Source organism: Natator depressus, chromosome 2 (genome assembly GCF_965152275.1).
Source record: "Natator depressus isolate rNatDep1 chromosome 2, rNatDep2.hap1, whole genome shotgun sequence".
NCBI classification, from domain to species: domain Eukaryota; kingdom Metazoa; phylum Chordata; order Testudines; family Cheloniidae; genus Natator; species Natator depressus.
The window spans coordinates 79,663,945-79,688,072 of NC_134235.1; the positions used below are offsets into that span (position 1 = coordinate 79,663,945).

At 42.6% G+C, this 24,128-nt stretch overlaps 1 protein-coding gene across 1 annotated transcript in view; it reads right to left on the reverse strand.

Annotated features, from left to right (window-relative positions):
• The window catches only part of CABLES1 (Cdk5 and Abl enzyme substrate 1), a 113,827-nt gene that overhangs the window by 21,917 nt on the left and 67,782 nt on the right, over positions 1 to 24,128 (reverse strand). The window contains exons 4-5 of the mRNA XM_074944506.1: positions 10,449 to 10,526; positions 669 to 765 (exon numbers count right to left, since the gene is read on the reverse strand). Coding sequence (XP_074800607.1) covers positions 669 to 765; positions 10,449 to 10,526 — 175 coding nt within the window. The remainder of the gene's footprint in view (positions 1 to 668; positions 766 to 10,448; positions 10,527 to 24,128) is intronic.

Sequence of the window (24,128 nt, forward strand, 5' to 3'; positions counted from 1 at the left end):
GCAGGGACCATCTCTTTGCTATGTGTGTGTACAATGCCTAGCACAATGAGGCTGGGGCGTCTAGGCCCTACCACAATACAAATCATAAATAAATAGCAAGGTATTGTTTCTATTACTCCTTGGATGCGTACCAATTGAACTAGGTTTTCAGCACAAATACTTGCATTTGAGTCATATATTCTCTGTGCTTAAAAATTTGTTTCCCCAAAGTTTCAGAATTCTTTTTTTTATTCAAGCAAATATTTGTGGATTTTTGAGGTATTCACACAGCACAGAAGTAACGTTACGGCTACATTTTACATATAAGATTCACTAAAATAAAAAAGGAAGCTGTAATGCTGTTTGTAATCGCCTAATACATGATTTTCTAACACCAGTCAATACACTGTGACGTGATCTGTTGAGGACAGAGCAGTGCTATTGGATTTACTAATAATTTGTAGCCCTAATTATGACCAGAGGATGATTTCTTCAGGAAAAAACTAGTTGGTTTGCACTGACAGCTTGCACTTTTTTTTTTCATTCATTTTATAATAATTCAGTATGTACCGCATTGTACCCTATTCTCTTACATTATGTAGATTACAATGCAACATGTAATTTGAACTTGGCTTTGGTTATTTTACATTTTCATCATAAAATTAGATCTAATAAGCTAACATTCTTACCTTCCCATCAGCCCCTAGTTCCACACCTTCAAGACCAATTATCTCTTTTAAACACACTCCTCCAGTAGGCACACAACGTCCTTCTAATTTCATATCCCTGGAAAACAGAAGCCACTAATAAACACATTTTTCCTAAGATGGGAGCAGAAACACTGTCTATTGCTACCCTCCACCAAAGACAAATGAAATAAGATAATAAAATTAATAAAACATACACTACAGACAGTTCAGATCAGACAACTTCTACACACTGCACTATACTACTGAAAATACTTTATAGCTAAAAATTCTATAAAACTTTATAGTTTATGTTTTACCCATACAGAACAGAAACCAAACCAACCAACCCCGAGTGAGTCAAAGAAAGGTGGACCATGCTGGAATTGGGAATCATAACACATCTGTCTCATAACCAAAAGAAAAGGAAGAGGATAAAGTGTAGGGTAAGGAGATCCACAAATGACTGCTTCCCTGCAACTGCAGGATTTATCTTCTGGGATTTGCCCACCTGATCCCTACATAGGCCTGAAAACACGTCAGCACATATTTAAGTTCTCCGCTCTTGAGCCTGGGCTTAGCTTTAAAACACATGCTTAAATCCCATTAATTACAATGCAACTTTAAAATGTGCTTAACGTTAGGCACATGCTTAAGCATCTCTATTCAGGAAGGGCACTATAGGCCTCAGCTCAGTAAAGCACTTCAGGCACATGCCTAATTAGATTGGTTTCAATGAGACTACTCAAGTTAAGCATGTGCTTAAGTTCTTTGCTGTGTTGGGGCCTTACGGCCAAAACAACTGGAAAGTCTACATAGTGGTGTTAAAGATGAGACCCACTGTGAAGCATCTCACTAGATTTCGGACTAAAGGAATAGGGCCTTAGTTTGTGATGTTTCATATTCTGTACGGTTGAATCTTCAGGAGTTTACCCTGTTCTGCTTCCTTCTGTCCACAATGCAAACTGTCACTCAGTTTATTCTCCCCCAAAACTGGGGGGGGGAAGGGGGGTAAGTGCTCCGTAAATTACAATAAACTTTTATTAACAGCAAAATGTATCCACCTTCTGGATAAAGTGTTTCTATAATAAAGCAAGACTTTGTACTGGGTATTTAACCCGTTGTAAAAATGTAAATGTTTAAGTGAATGTAACTTAGTACAATGCTACATTCTCATTTTGTTACCTGATATTTTACTGCGCGATCAGAACAATTATATAAAAATAACATTCTAGCAGAAGCACCAGATTAAGTTCTGTGCACTTCGGAATAAGAGGCTTAAAGGAACACTTTCTATTAAAAGGAGAAAACGGTATGTGTTATCATTTTTATGGTATTTAAGACCCTACTGCATTAGTTCCCCAATATAAAAACTTTATTTTAAACAAATACATTTGAAATTAATAGATGTTAAAAAATTCCCAAGATGCTAAATGAATTATTTGAAATAATATGAAAGTACTCTAGTCTTCTTCCTAAAAAGATTATGGAGACTATAGAAGAACTTATGTCATTCTGACTACAAAACAAAACCCCAAGGAACAGTTTTTATTTAATGCAATCAAAGGAAAAAAACAAAGTTAGGTATCTTTGCTAACGTTCAGAAGGGAGCAAGCCGGCATACTTTAAAGAATCAGCACAGCTGTCTTTCAGAAATGTAGCCCTGGAGACTTAAGAGGAACTGATTCTTCTGTCGGTGAGATCAGGGGCAGCTAACAAGAGTATAAACTATAATGTTTCCTAAACATTAGCTGAAGTTTAATGAGGAATGGTGTCTCAATCTTCTTTGGCACTTTTACTTTACTAAAATGAATGTACATCCCTGGGGCCCTGCTACTACAGTGCATTTATTCCCATCCCATTTAAAATTAAGTACTGTTCTGAAAGTGTCACTTACAAACACTTTTTCAGTCTTCTCCTTTCCCAAAGACCTATACTTTTAGGTAATATCTGCCTGCTCGCTTTGTAAGACATAGTGGTAAAATATTGTTTGGAACCCATCGCCCTTGGGCTAGAAAGAACTTAATTCCTTTTTCTGGAGAGGACTGGTCTAAAATATTGGGCATGTTCTTCTTTACATATAAATGAAGAGACCACTTTAGTGCAGGCACGTCCTTCTCCCATATAATAAAGGACTGCGGAGAACAGTGCTTACTCAGAGCATGTAATTCTCTCAGTCTGCTACCCTCTACTATTGTTCTTTTGCCCATTACCAAGACCTAAAGCAATGCAAGTCTATGTGCGTGGGCAGGGCCGAATGGCAGAGGAGGCCCCAAGGACTCACATGGGTTAGCTATAGGCTCTCTGCTGAGCCAGACACACTTAAAAAAACCCAACCAAACAACCTTTTTGGAGCCTAGGCAAAGTCATTCTGTGATTATTTTTTTTCTGGAACTATCAGTGCAAGGCCAGACTACAGAAGTTCATTGTACTGGGATGCAGAGAACTAGGGAAGTGTGCAAGGAGTCTCTCCCCACTATAACTCAGCAATCCCACCATTCAGGAGAGCACAGTTAAACACCTGGGGATTACATCGCCTCACAGCAGGCAGAGGAGGAGCTAAAACATGGCTGTTTCTTCCTATACAGCTTGCTGAGTGGGCCAGTCACACCAGGGGAGATAGACTCCATGGTTCTTTAGGCGCAGTCTCTACAGCAACCCTGTGTACCAGAGAGGGACTGTAACTGTTAAGGCTCTATTCCTCACCAAGAGCCTCATGGGATGTCCCTTTACTTTGCTCAGTGGCAAACTGCCACTGTTTGGCCCCCCAGAAAATCTTATATATATTATTTCTAAGGCTCCAAATTCTGTGTTTTTATTATTTATATTGTGGTAGCGCTATTGAAATGACTGGGGCCTGGTCAGTCTAACCCACTTGTGAGCCTAACTGTGTGAAAGTGGATAAAAAAAAGTATGAAGTGTCACAATAACCTATAACGATAAATGTGGCTGTGAAAAAAGTGCCACAGGAAGACAGACTGAATTAGTCCAAACAAAAAGGCTACTGATATAATTCAAGGATTGTATTAGGGTTATACCTGTAAACAAGAAAAGTGTTGGACCGGTAATCGATGAACCCAAACTGGTGTGTCGGAAATTAGTCCTAATTGCTAAACAAAATAATAAGAGTGGGCTATTCCACCCATCACTCCCTTTTGGGGACTTCAAAAAGAAACTCTGGGGGGTGGGGAAGAAAGCTGGTTACCCCGATGCTGGCTGACTGAAAGATCAAAGAACAGAAAGGAGCAACCTTCACCATCATTGCTGCCATCCCCCAAATATTTTCTGAGACCCTGGGATTTACCAGGATAACATTGCAACTTCCATGGGCTCTGGCTAAATCCCAAACACCATCTGGGAGTGAGACTTTGTCACTGCCCCGTTGTGTCCTTTACCTTTCCCACCTTATTGTTTCCCTTTCCTATCCCTCTTTCTTTTGCCTTCTGTTCTATAATGAGAGTCCGGCTTAGCCAGCTAAATCTGTATATTTTGCAACACTGCCATAAGCCTGTGACTGAAGATGCAACTTAAACAGCCCGACACCAGTACAAGTTTGCCAGGTCTCAGAGTGGCTGATAAAACGATGTGCTATGCCTGTGTTTGTTTCAGCAGTGCAATTGCAAGTGAATGTCAACACCAGAAGCTGCATCTTCTATCTTTGCAATTTTTTTGTGTCTTCTTGGAAACAACAACAGCTCCAACCATTTCAACTGACTTCTTCTCTTTTTTCCCCCTCAAAAGGACAGTTATCACTATCATTCATATCATCTAAGAGACTGTCAGAGAGGGGGGTTTCTTCTAAACACTCTCTCCAGTAAAAGGAAAGGGAAACAAGGGATGTTGTTAAAATAAAAATCTTACTTATTACCTTCCATGCCAAAGTGATGGTCTCTTACATTACCTTAGTGGATAATAATGCACTTAGGTCCTGATTCTCTTCATACGTTATTTTTTGTCTCCACTGACTTCCATGGAGTTACCCCAGATTTACATAAGAGTTCCAGGAAAATTAGGCCCCAAACATTTTATTTGTGCACTTTGTATCAGGAAATGCGGTGCTGGGTGGGTGCTATTTACCTACTGTATGTAAAAAATTAAATCTGAAGTTTTGACAGGGTTCAGAGTTCAACATGCTGGTTATTTGGGAGCTACAGTGAAAGTAGTGAAAATGTGCTATTTTCCCTCTCTGCATTTTACGGCAGTACCATGGCATTTTTCCTGGAACAGCATTGTGTGACTTGTGATCCCATGGCAAAATTATTATAGGATAAGTACTGGCTTTGATTATTTCTGCCCTATATAGGAAAGAATAAACAATCAGAATAAACAAAAATCAGAGCAGAAACTCTTACCACATGCATTTTAAGCATGGATTAGCAGTCCATAAATCACACATTATTGGCTTCAGTAAAGAAACATTTCTTGAATGATTCTAAAATAGATGCCTGGATGTGATCTATAAAACCCGCTGCAAGATTCCTGCTGTGCACTTGCTCTTTAAACGATACTGTTAGCTGAACATTTCAGTGAATTATTTAAAAGTCAATTAAATATTAACCTGACTCCCAGAAACCTAAAAAGAAAAAAAAGTCTATTTACAACAACAGGTGCCTGATAAGTGAATTTTATTTGGAAATGTAAACTCTTTGGGGGATATGGTTCGGAGTAAATATACTCGATGATCCCAGACCATTACAGATTAATTAAGACTAACCTGAAAACAACAGCACTTCAAATTCATGGGAATCCAAAGTAAAATATTGTTCTCATCCTTCACAGTGAAGAACTCCCATTTTATTGATTCTGTTGCAGGGATAAGGGTAATTACAGCTTTGGCAAGGAACAGATGCCAGACATACCAACAACAAGCCTTTCCTTGACATGCTGACTGAGTCTGCCCACCTAACTGGGCTCCAGTTTTTCACTTCCTAATTGCACTTATTACTGGAACAAGAACTATGGCTACAGTGTATTGACAGAGGAATCTGAGAAACTGGTACAAAGTCCCTTACAACTGTGTTGTGTACTCTCACTAAGCACATCAAGGACTCAGCATTTTCAGCTTCTGCCTTGATATTTTACCTAATATAAGAGAAATCTAAGAAAAATAAATCCTACCACCTTAATGAAGTTTCCTGCTTAATCTCAATATCATGCCAAAAATACACATAACAATGAAGCTTATACTCCTGGCATTACATAATTTGTACACTTTGAAAATTTCTCACTATGTAGGAACAAAATTAATATGAGAAAAAAAGCCTATGAATCTGTAATTTTCCACAGCACTATTATTAATTTTTTTTGTTGTGTGGGAGGGGTAAAGTAAAGCAAGGAACATTTATCTTTTTCTTTTACTTTCTAAGAATAGATGGAGTTCCTGTTCACCATGTCTACAGAATGATAAACATTCAGGAAATGTGTGCCTGAGGTTGATGATGACTTCATCTAAATTGCCTTGCATACCAAGTTCTGACAAAGGAAAATATTATATATATTTTACAGCTGCCTTCACTTCCTCTTTAACCCAGATTGTTTTTTTTTAATCAGCATAGCCTTCTTCCTCTAATACGGGATTGTGGCTTTTTGGCCATCAGGTAAGGTGTTCTTAAAATGATTCCCAATTATCATTCACATTTTTCTGATTAAATTCTTCCTCCCAGCTTATTTTCCTCATAATTGTTTTCAACTTAGTGAAATTGGCCCTATTAAAGCACCAACTATTTATATTACTGGTCTGGACTTTATTCTGCTTGCACATTGTAAGTGTGATCAGATCTTAATCACTGGTGCCTAAGCTACCATTAACTTTTAGTTCTGTGATCAGTTCCTCTTTATCTGTTAGGACAAGGTCTAATATAGAATTCCCCCATGCTGGCTGCAACACTTCTTGAGTTAAGACATTGTCATCTACAGTGTTTAGAAATTCCAAGAATATTTTAGTACTGGCGGTATGAGTCACTGAAATTGTGAGATCATGGGGAACTTCAATTTTTCCCCCTACACATCGTAGATAAATGTGTAAGGAGAAGGTCATCCTGTTCTCTACTGTGATTTGGTGGTCTCAGGCAGACATCAATTAGTACCCTGTCTTGCGCTTTATCTGTTAGGATGTTGATCCATAAGCATTCAAGATAATTTTCTTCCAAGTTATCAGTAACTCAGAAATAGGTAACACCATTTTTGACAGAGTGGCACTCCCCTACCTTCTCCCCCTCCCCCAGCCCTTTCTGCTCATTTGATCCTTCCTAAATTGGTTAGGATAATTGATTTTAAGATTGATATTGTGTGAATCATCCCACCAGGTTTCAGTAATATCAACTAGATTGAATGTTTGCTAATAAATGAACAATTCCAGTTCTTCTTGTTTGTTACCCAGGAGCCCAGCATTAGTGTATAGGCAAGTGAAGACTTTCTTCTCCTCATGTCCTTTTGGTTTTTGATTAATTTTGTTCTCCACGTCTCAATTTTGTGCTGAATGTTCATGTCTTCCCTCTTTTTACCCTCCCCTTTTGCTATTACTTTAATCCCCTCCTGACTGCTCTAGCCAGCCTATCCCCAAGGAGATCGGTCTCCCTTTTACTGAGGTGGAGGCCATCCAAACTATACAGCCCCCCCTCCCTGTAGGATGTGGACCTATGGTCCACAAAACCAAAGCCCTCCACTCTACACCACTTACCTAGCCAGCGATTCACTTCCAGAATCTTCTGCCTTCCATCTTCCTTTGCTTGTGGCACAGGAAGGATCTCAGAGAAGATTTCTTGGACATAAACAACAGTGTAGAGAGGCCCAATACCTCTCAGAACTCTCCAGGGTATCGCATGCTCCTCCCCATTCACCTGAGTAGCTCTCCTGACTGGTATGTGGACGCAAAAGGAGAGCCACGGCTCTTCCCCTATCCCCACTCACTTGCTCATGGAGATAGGGGTAAAGGAGCATCCAGCATGCAAAGGAGCAAAGATGTGGGCAAACTTAAGTAGGCTGCTGAGTGGGGAGGAGAGATTTTACTCCCACCTATTCCCCTGCATGGCTGTGCTAAGGCTAGTGATAATCTAGCCCTTCGTGTTTTTAAAATGCTTTGGGGACAAAAGGCCCTAAATATTATTTCTGTAGCATTATTCGCAAAAAGAGGAAACCAAGAAAGTTCTCTTTGACATCTCTTTGACGTCCTAACAGTAAAACGTAAAGAGTTGGAGAAAATCCATTTCCCTGACATGCACTCTCCCTCTTTCAGCCCCAGCACTTACAATGTAACTTGCTTCCTGAAGTAGCAGATTGTGAAAAGACTATTTTGTAATGTTGTCAATCTTTTGGTTTCTTTTTAGAACAGTCTTCCTTCAGAAACCATGTGTGTCTCATGTTCTTTAAAAAGAAAAGGAGTACTTGTGGCACCTTAGAGACTAACAAATTTATTTGAGCATAAGCTTTCGTGAGCTACATCCGATGAAGTGAACTGTAGCTCATGAAAGCTTATGCTCAAATAAATTTGTTAGTCTCTAAGGTGCCACAAGTGCTCCTTTTCTTTTTGTGGATACAGACTAACACGGCTGCTACTCTGAAACCTGTCATGTTCTTTACTAGCTCGGAGCAGCACAACAGAGCTAGTGGTGGTGATGTGGGGTGCTATCCCAGGTTTCATCCTCCTCTGTTTTCTCGGATCCTCGTATACACGGATGCTCAACTGTATTAGTGCTACCATATAAAACATTGTTTTACAAGGCTTCCTACTAAATTGCTTTCACTTGGTTATAAAGCCAGTTAAGACAGGCCCTAGCCTAGAACATGATTCTTGAACACTGTTAGGCCTGTTCTACACTGGCCAGGCAAAGAGCACTGAAACTGTGTTAGAAGGAACAACTTTTCAATCCTGTTTTAAAACGGTTCTGCTAATACAGTTTAAGTTCCAGTGTAAATACAGTAGAGCTCTTCTGCCTTCATATTGTGGGACTGGCACCTTCCCCAAAACATAACTTTGCCCAGAATTCCTCTCTGCCCATAGAGCCTGGAAGTCTGAGAAGAGGTAGAGAGGAAGGGCAAACAGCAATACTGCTGTATGCTTATCACAGCAACTCTTGAGCTGCAACTGTCCCCACCACATGCACAAAATTCTCATTCCTGTTTGAATTTGGTTGGTTTTAACTGAAAATACCTAAAATATTTGCAGGAATAATTAGTTTTGGTTTTAATGCCCTTTGGCAATGGTTACACAAAGTAAGTATTCAGGACACCAGCAGCACCTGGCTACGGGTATGGATGAATTAGAAATCTAGAGATGGATATTAATGAGTGATACACAAAAGTGAAGTTAAGGGAATGCTATCATTATCCTGTGACAAGAGAGTACTTGTGTCTCATCCTCACTCTACCATGCATGAAAATATGATGCAATAATCAAGAATTACACAGTCTGCAAATTGGCAATGAAGTCAATGAATATACTGCTTCAGTTATGGTTCACAACAGCCATTACTTGAAGGAGATGTTAATTAATTGTTTTCCTTCTTCTCTGTTGCTTCAGCTGATAGACAGAGGGCATCTCTTGTCTTCGCTTTCCTAACAATGGAAGCAGGGCTGGACCGATATGTCGTAGCACTTTCTGCCTCCTCATTCGACTCCCTATTGCTTTACAAATGTTGTGCAAGACATAACATGCTGAAATCATATTGGGGATGTAGTCTGTCTCATTATCACTGCAATTCAGAAGTCCCTTGCTTTCAGTCTTTCAAAGGCATATTCGGCTCTCTGAGATAGCAGTTAAATTCCACATTCCAGTGATCGTAAATGCACTGGAATGCACTACAGACGTAAACTACTAATGTTTCAAGATTTGCTTGATGCATCTTTCCAGTTTAATTAGCTAAAGAAAATTTTTTACTCAAAGACAGGATAATTGAACCAATTTCACCATATGGTATCTGCTTCTTTTGTACACAAAACAGTTTGCTATGAATTACTCAACGCTGAACAGTAATGCTAAAAAACTTAACTGTGAAAACAATGGGCCAAATTCATCCCTGATGTACTTTAGTGATATTAGAAAAGGGATTAATTTGACCCAAAGTGATCTGTAGGCCTCCTTTTTCACATTAAGTTACCCCACTTCACATATCCTAATCTGATGTCTTCACTTACATGGTTTCAGTCTGGAATGACGTGCATTGCACGTTCTGTATCTTTGGAAAATAACAAACCTATTGGCCCAGATCCTCAGCTGGTGTTAACTGACATAGCTCCACTAAAGACACTGACACCAACTGAGGATCTGGCCCATGGTTTAGAAGTTATTTGACTCCATTTTTACAACGGGTGTTTTCAGTCATTGAATACAGTTTTTAAAACCATTTTAATGAAATAGTTAAATTAAAACACTCTTTTGTTTGAATTCAATCATTTCTCTACAGTGCTGGAAACTAGATACTGTAGCATTGTTCTAGTCTAGGAGAACCAGAAAGGGAAAGCTGACTATAAATAAAAGTAATAGTGTCTAGAATATTCACATTGTCCAAGAGGAGTGAAGCAAGAAAAACAAACAGTACAAATGGTAAATTGTACTAGTAAACTGGATTTTTTAAATTCTTTCAGTTTTAATAATCTAAGATATTATAACAAAGATAAGGAAATCTGTGATTTAAAAATATGATTTTAACCTGATACTATACCACAAATCAAATATTTCTCTTTTGGGGGTAGATATTTAAAAATGACAGCCCTATTGTCTGTATTCAGTACTATATATGCTGTTATGACCCAAAGAGACGAGATAGTATGCATAAATATACATACCCGATTTGGGTACAGTCTCGATACGGCAGCACTGAAAATATGCTACAGAAGGATCTTCTGCCACTGATAAGGACTATTCTAAAAAAAACAAACAAAAAAATCAAAGACTAAAATTAAAAAAAAAAAAACCACAGCAATAAACAAAGCAAAGAACAACAAGCGTTAGCATTCAGGCATTTAGCAATTAAAAGCTTCTATCAATGACAATTTCCTCCTTCCTCTCTTTTTAGAGCTTGGTGTTGTGTTCTGTAGAAAAATACTGTACAACTGAATGATTTACAGGAAACCTGAATTACACTGCCTCACATCACCTACCCATCATATAGACAGCTAAAAGAGCTGAATCTCCCAAGTTCCATACTGAGGTTCTATTTAATAATTTCACTTGTACGGTAAAGGAAGTTTGATGATAGGCTGTATTTGTAATAAAATATGAAATGCATAGACTTGGTATTTGGTTGAATCAATCTACCCTTGACATGTCAAGTTATAAATCATAGTTCAGGCAATTTCAAATACATTTAAAAACAGTGCTCTTTGAGAGAGATCAGTAGAGAACTATAAAAACCTCATAACATTTTAAAAAATGTATTCTGATTATAATATCAGTAATTTTTCTTGTTTAAAAGAATAGTAAAGCACTCCTTTGCATTTTAACATGATCCTTTATTACCAGTTCAAGACTGGAAAACAATTAATTTTAAATGGATTTAGGTCCACTGATCAGAAGCAGGGCACGAGAAAATTTCAGACAACTATTCATAGATTATAAAGCCAGACAGGACCTCTGTGATCATCTAGTCTGACTTCTTGTATAACACAGGCCATATAGGACTTCCCTGAATTAATTTCCGATTGAATTCAAGCATATCTTGTAGAAAAACATACACTCTTGATTTAAAAGTTTCCATGATTGAGAATTCACCACAACCCTTGTTAAGTTGCTTCAGTGGTTAATTACCCACACTGCAAAAATTTTACATTTTACTTCAAGTCTGAATTTGTCTAGCTTCAACAGTCAGTCACTGGATCTTGTTATGCCACTATCTGCTAGATTGAAGAGTCCTCTATAATCAAATTTCTGTTCACCATGTAGGTATAAACTATGATCAAGTCACCCCTTAATCTCCTCTTTGATAAATTAAATAGATTGAGTTCCTTGAGTCTATCTGTATAAGGCAGGTTTTCCAATCTTTTAACAATTTTTGCAGCTTTTCTCTGAACCCTCTCCATTTTATGAACATCCTTCTTGAATTGTGGACACCAGAACTGCACAAACTTCTAGTGTCAAATACAGAGGGAATATAAACTCCCTATTCCTGCCTCAGATTCCACTCTTTATGCATTCAAACATTGCATTAACCCTTTTGGCCACAGTATCACATTGGGAGCTCATTTTCAACTAATTATCCAGCATAACCTCCAAGTCTTTTTTCAGAGTCACTGCTTCCCAGGATAGAGCTCCCCATCCTGGAGGTATGGCCTGCTCTCTCTATTCCTAGATGCATGACTTTACATTTGGCCATATTGAAATGTACAGTTTGCTTGCACCCAGTTTACCAAGAGATACAGAGCAATCTGTCTTCATTATTTCTGACTCCCCCGATTTTTGTGTCATCTGCACACTTTGTCAGTGATGATTTTATGTTTTCTTCCATGTTATTGATAAAATGTTAAATAGAATAGTAGGACCAAGAATAGATCCCTGCTGGACCAACTAGAAACACAACCATTCAATGACTATTTTGTTTACAATTACATTTTGAGACCTATCAGTTAGCCAGTTATTGTTCCATTTAATATGTGCTCTGTTGATTTTGTATCATTCTAGAGTCGCAGTTGAAACATTATGTGGTACCAAGTCAAATGCCTCACAGAAGTCCAAGTATGCTACATGAACACTGTTACCTTTAGCAAATTTGTAATCTCATCAAAGAGAGAGATCTGGCATTTTTTAATGTCTCCACTTTCCTCACTAATACTGGATTATTTAGTGCTTCTGGACACTGAGGGCTTCCCTACATGGCACTTGGCAAAGCATGCTAGAAGGGTGTGATTTGTAAAATGCTCTAACTGCCTTGTGTGGACCCCGCTGGTGTGCTCTAAAAGGTACCTAGTTTGCATTTACATAGTCCCAAATAGGACTATGGTTGGCAAGCAGACTGTGCTTCATCCTGTCACATTTTGAGTTTGTCATGGTGGTCTGTGCACTTATGACCTCCAGGCTTGATTAGTGCAATGTACTATACCAAGGAATAAAATGCTGACCTTAAAAATTCCCTATTGGTTCAGAATGCTGCCAACACCTACTTGGCACCCTGGCTTCCACCTGTGTATATCACTGGTGCTTTGTACTCCAAACCCCAATCCCCTCTCTGATGTATCTGCCATTGACTTCAGTGGGGCTAGGATTTCACCCCGCATTTTTACTCTTTGCATTACATTGGTCAAAGCTGGGTGATAAGCTCAGTGCAAGGACCATTTTTAGTTCAGTGTCAGTGAAGTACCATGTACATCTACAGGGCTACAACGTAAGATATTTTAATTAAAATTACAGCTAAGGCCTCAGCAATTGTGCTATTCTAAAGCATCACCACCTCAGTAGCCAAATGGCATACACGATTCCCCAATATTTGGAAGCACACTTATGTTGCCCAGAGAGTTGCATCATGCTGTTCTCGGCACCCACCTGGAGGGATCCTGAATAACAGAGCACAAGCGCTGACTTTTCAAACTGCCGGGGGGTGCTCGACCCCTAGCTCTGCCCCACGCCCTGCCCCCACTTCACTCCATCCCCCAAGGCCCCACCATGCCTCTGTCTGCCCCCACCCCACCCCGTCTCTTCCCGCCCAGTTCCGCCCTCTTCGCCAAGCGTGCTGTATCCCCGCTCCTCGCCCCTCCCTCTCAGCCTCCCTGCACACCGCAAAACAGCTGTTCGGGGGTAGTGGGAGGCATGGGGAGGGAGGGGGGAGGTGCTAATCCACAGGGTGGGAGGTGCTGGGGGGGAGAGCTGATAGGGGGGCTGCCCTTGGGTGCTCAGAACCCACCATTTTTTCCCCCGTGGATGCTCCAGCCCTGAAGCATCCACAGAGTCAGCGCCTATGGCTGAGAGGTTAGTCTTTCTTCTCCTGGAACATTCCCTTATAGCAGGAATATTTTCTTCTTTTGTAAAAAATGTATTTGAAGAAGTGAAGAGAATATTTATGCTGCAATACTAAGCAAATGCAAAAATGTTTTCTAATAATAACCAACTACATACTAGTGGGAGGACTTCTTACAGCATAAGAGTATTATCTCATTCTTGGTCTAGGTGCCAAAATACTTCTTAGCTTACCTGCCATCAAGACAGCACTTTACCCTATATGATGCCTTAATGGTATTAAAGTCAGCTATAAAGCAAGATGGATGCTTTTTCACATTTGAGAAAGACAGTCAACAAACACAAAAGCTGGCATGAGATTCATTTTCTGCTCACCACTGCTTATTGCCAAACGATTTTATTACTCAGAGCAGTTCCCTCACTCACTGAAAGCCTTGTTTGCTGATGTATGCAGCTTGGCACAGTATTTCAGGCTGACATCAGAAAACATCTTTGAATTCTGAAAACCACAATACCCCCCAGACACACTCTCCCTCCCTGCCCCAGCTGCTTCTGGAAATTCAGCTTTTTCCACCAACGCCCCACTCCTCCCTGAAAAAAAACATGATATTAAAAGAAAACCAAACTGGTGCCTTCACATGTAGAGATGGCTATTATACAATGGGATTTCACCAAGAAAAACGTAATATATATATTCGGTATTCCTGGGGGATTTCTGCACCAAAAAATTAAAAATTTTGCACATATTTTAAAATTCTGCATATTTTATTTGTCAGAATAATGCAATATAATCACTTCTGGTTTCAATTATTTTCGAAATTTATTTAAACTACAGTACAATGGATGAAGAATGGGAGTGCGGAGCTTTGGAGGAAATCCCCAAACCATCCTGCCTAATATAATGTAGCTAGGTTTGACCATTTATTTTGAGTTATTAGTCAACAAATATATGCAACCCTATGGTCAGTGTGGCTAGGGAATCAAACTCATAATTTATATTGGCTACTGACCAATATAACACGGCTGTTACTCTGAAACCTGTCACATTTTGATAGAAATTTTTTTCAGTCCAAAAATTTAGACCAGATCTAATCACTAAAGCACCATAAATATTTATAAGGCCATACAGTCCTTTACACCACTCTGGCTACATAAAGGAGCCTTAAAACTTTTACACCTGTTTTATATTCCTGGGGGAATTCACAAAGACAATGGGAACAATTCACTAAGTGGGCAGGCTGCTACTTTCCACTCTGCCTGAGGGGACAGAGTCTGCCCCACGCCTACCTCTTCAGAAACACCCCGATGCCCTGCCCCTCCACACCAAGTGTGCTGCAATAATGAGCGAGAGGGACAGTGTCTCTCTCTCTCTCTCTCTCTCTCTCTCTCACACACACACACGACTGCCCAGCACCACCCCGGTGTTGATTTATGTCTCTATCGGCTGCTTTAGGCGCCAGAACCAACCAGCTTGCACTGCCAGGGAGGGGCGTGTGACCACTCTTGTGGCTTCCTTTTGCTTCCCCGTCAGATGTCATTTTTTTGTGGGGAAGTAAAGAAATCTGTGGGGGACATGAATTTTGAGCATGTGCAGTGATGCAGAATTTCCCCAGGAGTAATTAGGGATCGAAAAGGAAGAAAACAGGTAACAGCACAGTAATTCCAGGGCAACTTGGGGAAAAAACTACTTTTCCCACTCAATTTTGAGCTCCAGGTGTCACCTCTCCTTCCATAAACAGAGTAGGACCCTGATCCCACGAAGCTCTCCTGGAGACAATAGAAGGGGTGTGTTCTGTCTCCATGGTAATGGCCTCTTTTATCTGAGACCTCAAGGAAGCTCCTTTACCAGAACTTCATGGGGTCGGTGCACTGCAGGGTTTTGGGACTGGATGGGAAGCAGGAATGAACAGCTAATCCCCACCAATGTCATCCTCTGCTGACCCTGGACACTGCCTTACATAAATCTGACTGTGAGCTGCCTGAAGCAGTATGACCTCTTGCTGAATCTGTTCCATGGCTGCCACTGCACAGCTGCCAAGGGGTTTTTGCCAGGGAGGCCACAGCAGCAGTGTGGAGGGCTAGTACTTCCACGGGAATGAGGCTTACTTCCCTGCCGGTTCCAGATCCTCACAGTGTTGGGACACCCCTGCCTCTTACCCAGGGCATGTAACCCCTTGGTCACTTCACAAGGTGACCATTCTGATATAAGCAGCAGGTATAAAGACAGCCAAAACTGCTAAAGAGACCATTTTCGAAAGCAACAAAATCCTGTTTTTTCTGGATCTGTCTCATGACCCAAGCAAGAAGGGGAGATGACTTTTATTTCCCCCCATAAATGTGCATTTGGAGAGGAAGGTGTAGAGGCAACTATCCTATTCCCAGAAAAACTCTGAGTTACTGCTGAGGAGAAAATATTTTGAGAGATGTGAAATTTGCACCAATGTTTCTGGACAAGAAGGGAAGTAACTCAGCTGACTTAAAGAAGAGGAAGAATTAAAACTTGTTTCTCTCTTTCTCAAGCACTTGCCAAGGGAAATTACCGTGTTGACAAAATTCTGAGACCTTCTAGGAAGCTGAACCGTGTGATATACACTTAGACTTAGTCCAGTATTCCAGCTCCTGTTCATTAAGTTTAACTGTTGTGGCTTTGCTGCCCTGCATACATAAACAACGGATGGACACGCTAGCCATGCTGTCTGGGGAGGTTTTCATAGAACCATAGAATGCAGGGCTGGAAGGGACCTCGAAAGGTCATCAAATCCAGCCCCAGGTGCTGAGACAGGACCTAGTATACCTGGACCATCCCTGACAGGTGTTTGTCTATACTGTTCTTAAAAGCCTTCAGCAACGAGGATTCTACAATCTCTCTTATAAGCCTATTCCAGAGTTTAACTACTTTCATAGTTAGAAAGTTTTACCTAATATCTAACCTAAAGCTCTCTTGCTGCGGATTAAGCCCATTACTTCTTGTCCTGCCTTCAGTGGATATGGAGAGCAATTGATGCTCATCCTCTTTGTAGCAGTCCTTATCAGATCCCTCCCAGTCTTCTTTATTTAAGATTAACTATGCCCAGTTTTTTAACCTTTCCTTAAATGTCAGATTTTTCAGAACCTTTTATTATTTGTGTTGCCACTGCCCTCCCCCGATTTCTGCGAGTGCCTATCTGCCCAGGACTTGCTCTGCTTGGCCTGCTGGGAACGGGGGGCGGGGGGGGAGGCCGGCCTGTTTTTGGCTTGCTTGGCTCCTCTCCCTGCAAGCTGGGCCCAGGCAGGGAGTGGAGGAGGTGGGACAGAGCAGCTTCTCTCCTGCTGGGTGAGGGAGAGTGGCTGCTCTTGCTCACTAACACCGCCCCCTGGGTCCTAGTCCCTGTCGTCTTCTCCTTCTATGTGTGCTGGGTGCCCTGCATGGCCACAATCCTGTTTTCTATACAATGGTGAGTGCAATGGGGCGGGGCAGGGCAAGGGGGGCAGGGTAGGATGATGGGAACATGCAGTGGGGAAGGAAGGGTGATGGGATAGGGGAATGGGACAGGAGGAGGGGGATGTGGGAGTGAGGGGTGGGGGATAGGGGAAGGAGAGAGTGGGGAGAGGAAGGCGCAGTGCGGAAAGGGTAGCATCCAGACCCCCACCCCACCAGATTCTCCCCGGATCCGCCACTAAGCCACCTGCACCTAGATTGCCCCACACCGAACCCTCTCGCCCCACATCTGGATCCACTGAGCTAAGCGCCTCCACACTTGGATCCTGCTGGGCTGAACCTGCCTGCACACACCTGGTGCACCTGGCAGAGAGGGGCAAGCCCCAGGATGTTTCTGGGGCAGGCTCAGCTCTTAGGCTGTGTCAGGGTCCGGTGCAGCCTCATGGCCGAGTCGTGTGTCCCGAAAGGGGGGCTGCAGGGTGATCTCCCACCTCTGTGCAGCCAGTGGCCTGTACTCCCTACTGCCATGCTGGAACCTCCACGTTTATTTACTGACAAATAACATTTGAAAAATTTTAGAGAATTTTAAAATATTGTGCACAGATTTTTTTATTTTCTTGGTGCAGAATTCCCTTAGGAATTTTTGCAATTTTAATTTCCACACTGACGTAATGCTTCTAGAAAATGCTTTTCTGGCGTGTTCCACTCTCCCATTATTTGTTAGTTTCATTGACAAAGCAGCCAAGGGAAATATTAATGGGCTAGACAGCTGACATCACTACTTTGGTGGACTTTTCTGCTAGATATGACTAATATGAAAATGAAACCTCTGGGCCACAAGTTTATAAATGCACTAATAATAGGAGCCTGCTGTGCAAAGGACAATACAACCCAACCGCTTATACACGAATGGGATCAAACAACAAAGAGACGGTTTTATTCTTTAATTCTTATGTTTTCACACAAAAATGATACTAATTTTGCTACAGTTTAGAGCAGTTGCAAAGACTGTTTTGACAATGCACAATTGTTTGAGACTAGAGTTGGGTGGGAAATTATTTTCCCATTTTGGGAAAATTTTCAAAATTTGATAAAAATAAATTCCCATCCCAAAACAGGACAAAAAGTTAAAATCTGAAAAAAATATGATTCCAGTAAACGAAAATTGCAATTTGACCTTTTTTATTTAAAATAGAATTTTTACTAATAGCTTAAAAGCTGAAACAAAGTCATTTTGAACTAAAAAACAGAATTTGATTAGAAAGTGTCAAATCAAGATGTTTCAACAAAACTTTTTCTCAAGTAATGTTTTGAACTGAGGAATTTGTTGAGACAACCCTGTTCCTGTGAACAATTTCAGTTTCGACAAATTGCCATTTTCTGTCAAAAAAAAAAAAAAAGTCACAAAATTTCCAACCAGGTTTGATTGAGACTATAAACATCTACTCTTCCATGTCCTTTAATGAGAAATACATTATGAATCTGTAGAAACTGGTTTGACTAACATACAAGAGTTAGTCATTGGGTAGTTCTTTAAGGAATTGTGGGGAAGGTGCGCTATACCAGGGATCTCAAACTCAAATCACTACGAGGGCCACATGAGGGCTAGTATGTTGGCCTGAGGGCCGCATGACTGACACTGCCCCCCGCTGCCCCCACCCCACTCCTTCCATGAGGCCCTGCTCCTGCGCCGCCTTCTCCCCCTCCCTCCTGGAAAGCGCTAAGTGCTGCAGGAAGCGCCTGGTGGTAGGCAGAGGAGCGGGGACGCGGCACGCTGCGGGGAGTAACTCGGGGGGGGAGAGCTTTGGGGGCTGCAGCAAATAACTCCGTGGGCCGCATGTTTGAGACCCCTGCTATATACAGTACAGAAGGCTCTTTTCTGTGTTGAGCTAGTAGAGATGTTCCTTTAAAACACAACTGGTAGACCACTTGCACTGGAACATCAAAGACCAAAGTTCAACCTCCAGCTTAGGTAAGTAAATTGCCACGAGTGTGTGTTCCTGTCCATGGAAAAAAAACGCATTCTCACTGCTACGAGAGAGAGATAAATCACACTATAGTACTCATGACAGAATCAGATACCTCCAACCAGAATGGGGCCAGGTAACTAAGGGCATGGCTACACTGGAAACTTCAAAGCACTGTCACGGGAACGCTCCCATGGCAGCGCTTTGAAGTGTGAGTGCGGTCGCGCGCGAGCGCTGGGAGAGAGCTCTCCCAGCACTCCTGGTAATCCACCCCCAAGAGAGGAATAGCTCCGAGCGCTAGCCCAGCGCTTGGAGCCTGTTTACACTAGCGCTTTAAAGCACTCAGACTTTCTGCACTCAGGGGGGTGATTTTTCACACCCCTGAGCCAGCAAGTTAGAGTGTTATAAAATGTAAGTGTAGACAAGTCCTAAGAATATACAGAGAGTGAGGTAGTCATCCATCTTTTTTAATCAAAAGATCTATATTTTCACTATGAAACCAGGAGTTGCATACCAATAATATGATTAATTCAATACTTAATTTGTTTTATTTACCTCGTGTTTTCAGTTAACCCCGCAAACATAAAATTAAAGCCCCTGTCAGCATTTTCAAAGTTGGATTCCTCAAGCAAGGTGACTAAATACATCTTTAGGCACCTGAATAAGTCATGTCAGAGGCATAGGAACAGAACTCCGTGGGTGCGTCGGGGCTGGAGCACCCATGGGGAAAAATTGGTGGGTGCTCTGCACCCACTGGCAGCCAAGCTCCCCTCCCGTGCTGCCCCACCTCCTCCCCCACCCCCGAGCGCGCCACATCCCCGCTCCTCCGCCTATCTCCCAGCGCTTCCCACCTGGCCGCCGCCAAACAGCTGTTTGGCGGCATTAGCAAACTCCGGGGGGGGGGGGGGGGAGGAGCGGGAACATCGCGTGCTCAGGGGAGGAGGCAGAGCTGGGGCGGGGATTTGGGGAAAGAGTTGGAATAGGGGCAGGGAGGGGGCGGAGTGGGGGCAGGGACTATGGGGAAGGGGTGGGAATGGGGGGAGGGAAGGGGTGGGAAGAGGCGGGGCAGGGGCCGAGCACCCAGGGAAAAGAGGGGAAGTTGGCGCCTATGGTCAGAGGAAGGATGGTCCAGTGGTTAGAGTAATAGCCTATGACTTGGGAGACTGGGGTTCAAGTCCCGGACTCACCACAGATTTCTTTTGGGACCCTGGAAGTCAGGTGTGAGTTTTGCGATGCTCAATTTTTAGCTGTACTGCCACCCAGTGGAATCTTCAGCCCTGAGTTAAGTGCCTAAGCTCCCTGTACAAAGCATGGGGAGAGAGTTAGACGCTTAAGAAAAGGAATCACAAAAGCCAGCAAGCAATGGGAAGCTACCTAAGCTAGCCACTTGTTGCTCGTGTCTTTCGTGACCACTGATGATGGTATTATGTCTTGTGAGTATGATTGTGGCTAATATGGCTGCTGAGTGAGTGGCAGTCCTTTTTGCATTGAGCTCATGTGAAACTTGGTAATTAGGGAAGGGATTAAAGTCTGTGCCACCGAATCTGCCGTGTCTGTGCCACTCAGCTGTGTCACTCAGCTTCTGTACCGCAAGATCCATATGGAGATGAATGTTGAATTGAGTAATCCCATCACTGACTGCTGCTCACCAGCGTGATCTAACTGTTGCTGACAACTCCCAGCTACAGATTCCTGCGTCACTGCTTCCAGTTATGCTTCAGTGTGTCCTTCAAGTGTTTCTCCTGGCCACTTTGTGTGAGGTTACTCACTTTCAGTTCTCCGTATAGCAACTGCTTTGGCAGTCTGGTGTCATCATCCTTAGCACATGATCAGCCCAGTGTAATGTGAAGCAATGAGCATGGTTTCAATCTCTGTGGAGTGGCTGTGTTCCAGAACCTCATTACTGGTAACTTTATCCTGGCATTTAATGCCGAGTATGCCACACAGGTGTCATACGTGTAAATTTTCTAGAAGCTTGATGTGATGCCTATAGCAGGTCTAGGTCTTGCACCCATACACCAAATTGGACAGCACAATCACTTTATAAAGGTTAGCATGGTTTGAAGCTTAATATCGTGTTGCTGCCAGACTCTGCTTGATAGTATGCCAAATAATGAACTGGCTCTGTTGATGCATCTTGTCAGCTGCTTGCCTATAGTAGCATCATTTTACAATGTGCTGCCAAGATAGCAGAAGTCTGTAAGAGAGTTCAGCTGTGTGTTGCTGATGGTGATTTTTGGTTTGGTGTAGGGTTTCCCTGGTGCTGGTTGATACATGACTATTATCTTTTTCAGACTCATTGCCAGCCAGTACCTTTTTGCAGACTCTGCAAATCTGTCTATAATCAATTGTATCTCTTTTTGAGTATGTGCTTCTAGAACATAGTCATCGGCATACAGCAGCTCATGAACAACTTCTCAAAGAGCTCATGAAAGACTGTGGCCTGTTCAGGTTGAAAACATTTGCCAGAGGACCGAAAACATATGCTGATCTTGGCACTCAGGTCTCTTGCAGAGTCATCAAGCATTGCTGCATAAAAGAGATTGAACAGGACTGGACCACTTACACAGCCCTGTTTAATACCATTAGTGACAGGAAATGGGCCAGACAGAACACCTTCTACACAGACTCGTCCAACCGTTCTGTCATAAGTAACCTCGGAATGTTGGAGAATTTTTCTGGACAACCAAACTCACATAATTGTTGCTGAAGTCCAACTCTACTGACAAGGTCAGATGCTTTAAACATGTTGATGGAGACAGTGTAAAGGTCCTGTTTCTGTTCTCTGCCTTTCTCCTGCATCTGATGAGCTACAAATATCATGTCTGCCATTCCTCACGTTGGCCTGAAACTGCATTGCGACTCCAATAGCGTGCGATTAGCGACATTGCACAGCACACGACAGGAATACCCTGGCCAGAACATTTCCAGCGGTGGAGAGTAACGAGATACTGTGATAGCTGCCACAGTCAGACTTTTTACCTTTTCTCTTGTATATGGTGACAATGGTGGTGTCTTTGAAGGCTTGCAGTACATCTTCAGTATTCCATATATTGAGAAATAGTCTATGCAGTTGCCTCAGCAAGCTCTCACCTCCACATTTGAATATTTCTGCAGGAATGCCATCAGATCCGGGGGCCCTACAGTTCTTCATGGCACTAATTACAGTGTGGTCTTCGTCGAGGGATGGGACTGCGTCCATGTTGTCATATGTTGGCTGATCCACTACTCTTCTTATTAGTTCCTCATCTATAATGTTGGATGGTGTGTTCAGAAGATCACTGAAATGCTGTGGCCACCTCTGAAGGATTTCTCCTTTGAAAGTGGTCAGTGTTAAGCCACCCATGCTCATAAAAGGCAATGTGTCTGTGTGTGGGGGGTGGGGGAGGGAGGCGGTGTATAGGATGATATATGTCTTTCAAAGCAGCAGAGAAGTCTTTGGTCTCATGCCAGTCAGCAAAACCCCGGATTTCTTCTGCCTTGATATTTCACCATTGATTCTGCACGTCTCTTAGATTAGATTGGATGTCATGATACAGATTCCTATATGTGGTTACTGTGCCTAAAGGAACATGGAATACAAGAATCTGATGGTGCACCTCATGTTTATTTAGTGAGTAGCTGTTGGATTTCCAGGTCATTGTAACCCTAACAGCATCCCAATGCAAGAGGTACTTGTAAGTGTGTAAGGGAATGGGGCGTAGGCAGTCTTGCCTAGCAGTCACAGTTGTGCTGAGGTCTTCCCACTATGGATGGCAGTCACTGGGCTGGAGTTAGAGGAATTGCAAGGCTGGGTGCCATAAACAAGAGTTAGAATCAGAGTCAGAGTCATGCTGGGGTCAGAGACTGGAGATCAGGGGCAGTACCCGGTTAGAACCATGAGGCAGGAGTCAGACATCAGGAATTGAGGCAAAGTCCGGCACAGTAACAGGCCAAGGTCTGTGTGGGTTACCCAAACAACTTTCTGGGGCAACCCATGGAATAAAGCAGGGGCACTTGGCCAATCAGATGGCTGCAGGCTACCATCACCCTAGGTCTTGTGGGCGGTACTTCCTGCGGTGCCTATTCTCCACAGTGCTTCCCAGCTGTGCCTCTGCAGGGCCTTCTGGTGGCACTGTGGGACTATTGGCCACCACAGGCTCTGCAAGATCTAGGTTCTATGCCCTTACAAAGGAGCTTATTGGTATCTGGCAGTGAGTTCCAGCTGGCCTGACAAGTTGAATGTACCCCAATTAGCTGTCATACCTTACATGTTAGCTTTTAGATATAGGTTATCAATAGAAAACTAACACCACACTGATGTATGTACAGAGAACAAATTCCAAATTGCAGACATATTGGAAATTATGTTATCAAAGTGTGTCTACCAGGTAGGTCTAAAGTTACTCCACCACAGACAAAGGAATGTGGTTCTGCCACCTGGAAGGCATCTCCAAAATACACAGACAATGGGAATGCAAATTACATAGAAGGTAAACAGGACCATCACCACAGCAGGGGGAGGTGATTGCAGGAAAGAGACCATCATCATGAAACATGGTTTTGTAATTTTAGGGGTCCTGACCCAAAAAGAAGCTGTGGGATTGCAACATTATTCTAAGGGGGATTGCGGTTCTGCTACCCTTACTTCTGCGCTGCTGCAGGTGGCGGTGCTGCCTTTAGAGCTGGGCAGCTAGAGAGCAGCGGCTGCTGGCTGGGAGCCCAGCTCTGAAGGCAGAGTGGCCGCCAGCAGCAGTGCAGAAGTAAGGATGGCCTGGCATGGTATTGCCACCCTTACTTCTGCACTGCTGCTGCCTGCAGAGCTGGGCGCCCAGCCAGCAGCCACCGCTCTCCAGCCACCCAGCTCTGAAGGCAGCGCAGAAGCAAGGGCAGCAATACCACGATCCCCCCTAAAATAACTTTGTGACCCCCCTGCAACTCCCTTTTGGGTCAGGACCCCCAATTTGAGAAACTCTGCTCTCCCCCATGAAGTCGGTATGGTATAGGGTAAGAGCACACAAAAGACCAGATTTTTTTTTGGGGGGGGGGGGCGCGGATGGGACACGACACACCATATTTCACAGTCTGTGACATGTTTTTCATGGCTGTGAATTTGGTAGGGCTCTATTTATACTTGAACTCATTTAAAATCCTTTCTCCTTTTGTTAATAAACTTGCTTTACTCTTAATCTAAACCAAACCCGTGCTATGCTTGA